Genomic DNA, 9,533 nt, shown 5'->3' with positions numbered 1-9,533 from the left:
ACCTTGGCTGGCTGCCAGACCCTCACCCATTGGCGTGCCCACTCCCTCTCCTTAACAAGAGAGAGGGAGAAAATAACACAAAAAAGCCCATGGCTAGGGATAAAGGCAGGGAGATTATAGTCATAGACAAAACAGACTCAACTTGAGGAAAAATAATTTAATTTATTATCTGTAAAATAGTTTGGTGGTGGTGAAACAAAGTAAAAAACTAAAAAACACCTTCCCTCTCCCCGCTCTTTATCCCAGAGTCCAGTCAATCCCTCATTCCTGACTTCTCTGCCTCCTCCTCCCCAGAGCTGTGTAGAGGGGTGGGGAACAGGGATTGTGGTCAGCCCTTAACAGCTCCTCTCTGCCACTCCTTTCTCCACACGCCCCTCCCCTTCTGCAGCACGGGGCCTGTCTGCTGGCTGCAGTTCCTTCAGGGCACAGCCACCTGCTCTGGCAGGTCCTATGCACAGCTGCAGTGGGGGTATCGGCTCCAGCGGGGTCCTCTCCAGGGCCTGCACCGGAGTCTCTGCTTTGTGCCTGGAGCACCTCCTCCCCTACTCCTTCTTATCTTGGTGCTTGAAGGGCTGTTTCTTGCACTTTTTTTCCCTTATTCTTCACAGACATGCAGTATGTTTTGTCCTTTTTTAGCCATGCTTTCCCTTTGGTGCCTCCATCTTGCCTGAGGGGCTCAGCTGTGACCTGATGTGGGTTTGTTGGAGCCAGCTGGAACTGGCTGTGTCCAGAATGGGGCAGCCCTGGCCTCTCCTTGCAGAGACCACCTTGGCAGCACTGGCCCCCACCCCCCTCCCCCCACCTTGCCATGTAAACACAATACAATACCAAATAAATAAAATAAGTTTTGTATTGAACATTAAATCCTCATGTGGAATATCTTAAAAGCACGTGGTCAGAGTGTTGGATGCTGAGAGGGGATTCCTCCTTCCCACTGTCACAGTGTAGCCAGGTGCAGTCTGAGACCCAGGAGGTGTCTGTGTCCCAGTCCAATGGATGTGTCTCTTTCCTGTGTTTTGACCAGTAGTGAGGCTGCATGTGTGTCCCAAAGAGGTGCATGCATACAGATACATGACATCACAGGTGGACACCCAGACTACCCCAGGCAGAGTAGCTCCCATATATAGCGCTACCTGAACTCCTGTAAAATACGTGTGGGTAGCAGTGTCCTGTGCCTCCTCCCTAGGTAGTCAGGGTTGAAGGTCACTAGTGAGCATATGCGTGCCCTCACTCTCTAGATCGACAAGCATGCCCACATTCATTGGTCCCTGGAATATCAGCACAGGCTCTCAATCTGCCTCCTATCCATGCCTGGGCTCTGAGCCCCTTACCCAGGCTGGCTTACTGGCTCACACCTTAAGTCTTTTATAACCAAGAGTGCTTAAACAGATAACTTCATGAACCAGGTGCTCTTTCATTCCACATAGTCTTACACTTGCCTTTTTTTTTTTCCTGGGATCATCAAATGAATTGTGAAAGTATTACAAGCCATGTAGAAGTTAGTCATGTATGATCTGAACATGTTGTACCTATTTGAAACTTCAGATTTTCAGATGCACTTGATCAGTTCATGAAATCACGAACAATGGTTAACCACAAGATTGTACCTGGAGTATTAACTTGGCCCACAACATCTCAGGTCATTGAAGAAACACGAACAGAGAATTTACAGGTATGTTGTTTTTTTTTTTAAAGGCCTAAAAACATGTTCTATCAAATGACCTTTCAAAAAAAAAAAAGTTCTCCTCCTCCTCCCTGCCTCCCCACTAATAAGGCCAAAGAAAGGTTGGGGGTGAAAGGGAGGTTTCAGCTTGGAGCAGCCAGTGAAGTACTGCTGCTTGTTGTCTAGAGTATTGTCAGCCCCAAGGCCTGGTCTTTGTAGAGCAGGACTCTTCTTATGGTGACAAATTTGAATACCTAGGAAGCATCCCATTTTCAGCACAAGGGCGGAGGCTCTGTTTCGGGCTCTATGGTTGAGTATTTCTATGTAATAGTATGGTTCTAGTCTGCTCCAAGTATTTCATAATGTATTAACTCCTTAGCTGCATGTTATCAAACTTTAAGTAGATGTGAATACCATAGAGAGAGCTGTTTAAAAAATTGAATTAGCAAAAATGTGAAGTTGAAAACTGCAGCAGTGTTACTATATTTAAAACCAAATAATGGAGTTTGACCATGTAGTTCTTGGTTGATACAGTAGGAGTTGTATGGTAAAATTCCCTGTTTGACTTGAACAAGTGTAACTTGTGGTTCTGACACTACGAATTACTTTCTCACACTGAACAGGTTTTTTTTTATTATTATTTGTTATGACTATTGTTGTTATTTTTAAACTATAATTAAGTGACTATTATTTGTGAAGGGTTCCTGCATAAACCGTGACATGAGAAGCAAGATGCATGAGCTCCTCTGCATTGAGGCAGTTTGACACAGTAGAACATGCTAGGTTATTCAGTATATGGGCTTGGCTATGCTATACTGACCTGTTTCCTTTCTGGTAGGAGCAGAAGTACTGTTGTTTCCTAAACAAAAACTGACCTAAAGATTTCTCATAGATGCCCAGCTGACACCACATTAATCTGGCCACAATAATACATCAGTGGCCTGGGACTTCTGGAGAGCATGATATAAATATCTGAAAGGCTGTAACTGGTGGTCTCTTTGTTTCTAATAATGTTTTATTAATATGGGCTCAATGCCAACCCTGTGGGACTTCAACTGACTTTGTGTAAAGCCACTGAAATGTCTTTACCTCAAATGCTATTCTGGGAGGTCTCACTAGTTCCAGTGCAGGGCCAGGTCTGAGCTGTTCCTGGGAATGTACTTGATCCTGTAATGCAGATCTCAGGTGACACACTACTGAAATGCTGGGAAAGTGAGCAGGCAGTCCGTTTTTCATCATGTTATCTGAGTAATCTGGCTGCTCATTTTGGAAATTGAAAACTTACACAACATTCTCATGCATTTGGAATTGGTCAGCGTATGAAACATTGGTCTGAGAGAAACCTGCATACAGGGAAGCTATGAATACTTAGCTGATAGCAGTTCAAATGAGCTTTTGAATGTTTTGCCGTAAAAAGCACAATCTTCTGTAACGGTCACGAGAAAAGAGTTGTTCTTTTGACATTAGTTGTCTGCTGTTCAAAAAGAGACGTGTGTTTCACTACAGAGTTCCCTAGAAGTTTGTAAGTAGATACTGAATCTTTTCCTGGTTTCTGTGCAATTTGTCTTACATCATTTTGTGTTTCTCAGTTGATCTTAAAGAATTGTATTGAGGAATGCAAGTTCCCTCCAGAACCAGATGCAGTTTGTCGATATCAGCAATGCCATGGACACTCCAAAATCCAAATATATTTTACGGACCCAGACTTTAAGGTAAATTTTTAGTTTAAAATGTTTGGGGAAATAAAACTTCATGTTTATGTGTTTTCTGCTCAAGTTTATGTTAAAGAGTTATCTGGAACACACCATCTTATCCTATCTACTGTTAAGTTGTGCGCTATTTTCTGTTTTTGGGGTTTTTTTTGAAGATGTTACTATTCTTTTTCCATGTTAGGGTTTTATACGTATTACTTGCTGTGAGCAATGTAGAGTGGAGTTCCATATCAGCTGTTGGAAAAAGTTGAAAATGACAAACTACAGTGATAAAAATGATAAGGTAAATGATTGTGTCTGACAATAAGCATTTTCTTTTTTCCTTTTTTTTTTTTTTTTTTTTTTTGGTCAAGATTATAGCATTCCTTTGGTTTCTTATAAGTGCAGTGCTACAGCCTGATGTTCCACCTGCATGACAATGGCAAAAAGGAGAGACAGGAAAGAGTCTCTTGCTAAATTCTCTGACATGCAAGTGTGGGTAAAGCTTACTGTTGTCTACAGAAGAAAGGTCTGTCTGTGTGACGGCTTAGTATGCTTAGCCTGTTTATCTTACATCATTTATGTCCCTCCCATATTTTATTCCTTCAACGGTCTTGCTGTTGAAGCAACAGTTCGACATTGAGTATACCTAAAGGAATTTTAGAAAATACAATATCAGCAGCCAGTATAAAATGAAGGGAAATCCAGACAGAGTATGAACTCATAAAAAGAATATTCTTGAAGGTGGCTCTTGAATGTGAAGTTGGAGGAGAACGGGCTTTGCTATAGCTTTGGGAATAACAGGTATATGCCGTAGATCTAGGATCCTTTTGGTTTGCAGTCCTTGCCAAGTCAGCTGTGACTTGCTTTCCTCATCCAGTAAGAGTTTAGGACTGTGGTAGCTTTAATTGCCTTGGTTACCTCAAATTAAGAAAATGTAATCTGTGTAGGAACATAGATTTTTATATGAAATTAAATGTCTTTGTTGTGTGTATCATCTTCTCCTACAGGATTTTCTTCAAGAGATGTGTTTCACTCCGGATTGTACAGGCCTTATTTCAAAAATAGTTATTTTCAGTTCTTCTGGTCTGGTAAAATGTGAAGTAAGTAAATGTTCATACAAAATATGAAAATAATATTTAAAATATTTACTCTGGTAAAGGAGATAAAGTGAAAATGAGAATGTAACTTCAAATGCATAAGTAATATGCTATCTTAACTACAGAATCTGAGCATTATTTAGGAATATTAATTACCTGTTCTCTTCTTACCTGTTCTGTTGGAGCAGGCATTACCTTATGGTATTGGTTAGAATTGTCATGGATGGGAACTGGAACTTAATTTTATATTTAGCTTCTGCAAAATGAAATGAACTGTTAGTTTAAATCAGAGCTAATCCTGCTAAATGAAATAATGGGATTGCAAGAGGGCTCTTACCCTCTACAGAGTCACGGGAAGATGGATACTTCTTCCCAGAGCAGTATTGCTCCATGAGAAGGAAAAGGAGAAAAAAAAAAATTTATTGTAAAATTTGCTTTCTGCCCACTGGTAAAGCAAAACAGCCTTCAGTTCTTCACGACTTTGTTATCTTTCAACCTTTTTTTTCTGCAGATAAAGAAGTATTGCTATATGCCAAGTTGTAACAGAAGATAATTTTAGGTAGACTTTCTTGAGGCTTATGTAGGCTGCATTATCTCTTTTGTAGTGTTACTTTTACTGTTTTCCAAAGCATCAAATATTCCTGGGTTTCAAGTACAGCAATGTTGCATTGTAACTCAAATTTAATTAATATGATGTCACTTATTTTGATAGCTTGAACAAAAAATCACAAAACCCAAGGAACCCCCAAGAGCCAGTATTAAACAGAAATGTTCAAGGTAAGCTCTCTACTGTTCAAGTTGGATCAATATGAGCACAAAACAGTTTTCTCTGGGATTGGTTTTCATGCTTTTTAAAGAATTGTTATAATACCAGAAATACTTCAGAAGGCTCTTCTTGCCCCTTGCAGCTCTTCTTGCCCCTTGCAGCTCTTCTTGCCCCTTGCAGCTCTTCTTGCCCCTTGCCTCTGATAAACTAAAAAGTCTGATAAAATACATTATGATCCAATAATAAAAGCATTTACATTTACTTGTAAGAGAAGATGCAGAGCTACAGATTTATAACAAGCACAGGAGGCCATTAACTGATATTGCTCAATACATTATTGGTAGCTCTAGTGGTCCTACAGTTCTTTAAAAAGAATGTTTTCAATTTAATCACAGGAAACTGTTCTCAGATCTACAGGATATGAGTTGATGCAAATCTGATTTCCCACACCTCTGCATTGAGGGATAAATTGTACATTGTGCCATTGACCTCCTGGCAGTTTGTACCAATAGTTTTCAAATATAAATTGCTGCAGTCATCTTGAAGTCTTTATATCTGAAAGCTAATTTCACTGTGAAATCTGTGGGCAGGGAAGTAACGTTGTTTGAGAAAAGTGTGATTTGGAAGCTGTGTGTAGAACTTGAGGACTGTTTCTTTCTTTTGTTCTCTGTACACGTCTTTTATTTCTGCTGAGGTACTTAACAATTGGAATGCTGAAAGAAAAGGTGTCTGTTCTTAATGGATTGAGTGTCTTAATTACACTCAATTTTTTTTACTGCGTGTGCACCTAGATTAGAATACCACCTCTATTTTCAGTCCGAGATTGCAAGCATTGTTCTATTCCTTCCCCTTGCTACAGGGAAGAAACTCAGCAAGATTTTTAGCTGGATGGGAGAGGTAGTGCTGTGTGGCATAGGTTCAACACCACTGTTCTACAGCGTTCACTATCTAAGCAACTTTGTGTGAAAGTTTAGAAAGTGTAAATAAGAACTGTGTATAATGATGCTACTTCTGTTGTTGATGCACACACCTTTGATGTAACTGAGTTACGCTTTTTGGTTAAGTAATGTTATGAATAATGAGGACTCATGCTGAGAGGATGAGCAAAATTTATTTTTAAAAGGTAAGGAAATCAAATGTTAGTGTTTGGTTCAAAATGTTAAGTTATAAATTAAGAAAAAACATGGTAGTATTTAAGTTAATCCTTATTCAGACATTAATGGGAGTGAAAATTATTGCATGTTCAGGATATTCTTACACTTGCATACTTGTTCTTTATGAAACTGTTATAAAATTTTGTGGTATTTTAACTTCTGAATGAAAACTAGCTTTATTATGGTTGTACTTTTCAGCATTATATTTTATAGCAGAATGGAGCTTATAGCTATTGTAAGACATGAAAAACAACTGAGATGTGCCTAACTCCTTTGGCAACTTACCTCAACCAATGTTAGTCTCACCACTTAATTGCTTTTCTTCAGTCTTAGGAAGTTAAAAATGAAACAAGAAAAAAAATTACAAAGAAAACGTGCACGAGAAGAGGCACAGAATTCTGCTAAAAAGAAAATAGAAGAAAACCAGATAGGAAATGAACGATCTCAATACATTGATCACAGTGGTATGTGGAAGTATGGATTATTGTTTGAAGTTATCACGAGGTAGCATAATTAGCATTCTGAATGTCTGAAGTCAAGTTGTAGCAGAATATTAATATTTAACACAAATTCCCCCTTAAAGACTTGTATTTTTGCTTAGGATTATTTACATTCTGGTTTTAATTTTTAAATAACGGTAAGATGTTAGTGTATGGTTATGTTCCTTGTAGAAACCTTTATTCTTACTTCAGTGGTTCATGAAGAAGGTGCCTGAAGAGGGCATTGGCTCAAATTCCAAGTTAATCTATTTAAAAGTGGTTTCAGAAAAAGCTTAATGCCCTACAAGTTAGAACACTGCTACAGCAAAAAAACAAGAACTGCATCTCGGATAAAGAAAGAATAATATCCTAACTGTAGAAACTGTGATGACTTGAAAAGTATATTTCAGAGGACTTGGGTGAATAAAATACTTCAGCCTAAGTATGTAGGCAGTTAATGCTTCAGCTTTTGTGTTCCAGTTATGTTGGTCTGCACTATTCTATGTTTCTGAGGTGTGGCCTTCCACTGCATTTTGTATTAGGGCAAGCTACAGGGCAAAGAAAAATGGGTGCTTTTTTAAAAAAAATTTTCTCTGTATTATTCACTGTAAAATAGTGTACATGTTAATTTCCTTGTAGAATTTCATTTTAAATACTTTGAGGGCACTGTTTCATCCCATACATGCCATACTCGGAGTTCTCCAGAGCCCCGTTGCCTGTTCAGTGGCATATCCTGGTGCTTTTTAGTTTTTTCCCCTTAACCATTTTGTTTGAGAGCAGTCCCACCCATTAGCACCATAGATCACTATTTTTGCTTCCATGTGGTTTTCTAAGATAACATTCAGTTGAGTTGGTGTTTTTTTAAAAGTCTAAGCTATCTCCTTTCCTATGGCTTATGGTCCTTGCATCCACGGAGGGTCACTCAGTTAAATGTACGTGACTTGACTGTCCTAAACGCCCTTAAAACTTCTAAGAAGTAAAAATGCCTTTGGTGTGAAAAAAGCACTCACCCTGAAGCATTGTGGCTAAAAGTTGGGACACTGATGCAGGAATATGTCAACACCAAGCAATTTAACATGGTTCTGCAAAAATCTGTGTGTTCATGTTGGCCAACCTTTTTAATTTGTCCTGAGTTAGTTCCGTAATAAAACTGAAGTCTTGCATGTCTTTGGAGACAAGCTATCCATTACCCTGTTTTTTCACTTAGGGAAATTTTGTGATGAAGTCTTCAAAAAAAAAAAAAATCTAATTTTATCTCTCAAGCTGTCTGAGAGGTTGAGAGGCCAGTTTTAGGGGAGAGCTAGATCACAAAGTGGTATTTTGTTTTGTTTTGATTTTAGCAGCCATAGCTACCTTTAAATAAGAATAAATCTTCTTGTAAACTGGAGAGGGGTGCAAGTGAGTGGAGCACTTGTGCTCATTTGTAAGGTACAGAGGTTTTTAATGCAGACTCCTCCTGCAGGATAAACTTGGGTATGGCTTATACCTGTAGAGCTCATCGAGTCTGTCAGTATCCTTGGAACTGTTTGTGCTACAATGCTTAATTATTTTAGATGTGATAGGTAGTGCTTTATTTAAAAAAAAAAAAGAAATTCAGATCTACATCTTTTGACTACAGTTACTGTCAATTAAGCTCTGAAAGTGGCATTCTGTAAATGTATGGCCTTGAAGAATAATGAAAGGTGAAGGCTGATATGAACCAGTAATCTTTTTCACACTTGTTCCACAAAGAACCAGTGGCAGGGTCAGGGCAAAGGTTTTCTACTAGGTGTATGCTCGAATGTTCAGATGTGTGCCTTTGCTCTGGGAACTGATGCTTGTGGGAGTTCTGTCTCTGCTGGCGTGCATTCCACATAGATAAATCTGTGTAGACTATTGCTTGAAGCTGCTATTACTGGCAGGTAAAATTTTTTGTTTCTGAAATGTAGTTAAAGTGCTATGGATTATTTCTTTGTGTAAACCAAATTTAAAACAATGTTTTGTCAAATTCATAATGCTAAGTCTAGCTTAAATAGAAAGTTAGATATTCTGTGAATTTTCAGTGTTGTGGTAAAGCAAAGTAAAACCACCCCTTAGTCTAAATTATCTGTGCATGAAAGTTGATGTTTTTAGTTGTGGCAAACAAACATGAAATCTTGTTTTTTTGTTTTTTGTTTTTTTTTTTTTTAAATCATGTTGTAGGTTATGCTCAGGATTTATATGCTGGTGATCGCGTCCTGCAGTGTATCAGTCAAAATGCTAAGCAAATAAAAACAGCTGTTCATGATGTTTCCAAACTATTAGAGGAATTACTTTCATGGTTTGTAATCAGTGAGGAGGATTACCCATCATATTCCAAAACTAGCAGCATGTCACATGAAGTGATGGAGCAGCTCATCAGTTACTTAACTAAGGAAAAAAACAGAGTGAAAACAAGGGGTTTTATCCAGGTGCTGAGTGAGCTGGAAGAAGTGGATCCCAAAGTACACAAGTGGTTGAAACATCTTAACGACCTGGGTAGGCTATATGTTTATGTAATAGCAGGAGACTTTACCCTGTCAGAATTGTTTCGTTTACAGATGAAAAGATAACCTCCCTATTTTTCAGTCTTGCTTTCTTAACTTAAAATGGTAAATTATCTTAAAATGGTAAAAAATTAATTTACTGGATCCTTAGCTAGGATTTCTAGAGAAGAAAGTAT

General features: G+C 38.5%; 1 protein-coding gene across 1 annotated transcript in view; it reads left to right on the top strand.

Annotated features, from left to right (window-relative positions):
* TTC3 (tetratricopeptide repeat domain 3) overlaps nucleotides 1–9,533 on the top strand; it is a 65,363-nt gene that overhangs the window by 35,302 nt on the left and 20,528 nt on the right. The window contains exons 20-26 of the mRNA XM_010083669.1: nucleotides 1,546–1,672; nucleotides 3,253–3,375; nucleotides 3,557–3,658; nucleotides 4,365–4,457; nucleotides 5,167–5,231; nucleotides 6,702–6,838; nucleotides 9,035–9,349. Of these exons, the coding sequence (XP_010081971.1) occupies nucleotides 1,546–1,672; nucleotides 3,253–3,375; nucleotides 3,557–3,658; nucleotides 4,365–4,457; nucleotides 5,167–5,231; nucleotides 6,702–6,838; nucleotides 9,035–9,349 (962 nt within the window). The remainder of the gene's footprint in view (nucleotides 1–1,545; nucleotides 1,673–3,252; nucleotides 3,376–3,556; nucleotides 3,659–4,364; nucleotides 4,458–5,166; nucleotides 5,232–6,701; nucleotides 6,839–9,034; nucleotides 9,350–9,533) is intronic.

The sequence above is a fragment of the Pterocles gutturalis genome, unplaced genomic scaffold, assembly GCF_000699245.1.
Source record: "Pterocles gutturalis isolate BGI_N339 unplaced genomic scaffold, ASM69924v1 scaffold3120, whole genome shotgun sequence".
NCBI lineage: Eukaryota > Metazoa > Chordata > Aves > Pterocliformes > Pteroclidae > Pterocles > Pterocles gutturalis.
This window is presented reverse-complemented; position numbering and strand designations above follow the sequence as displayed.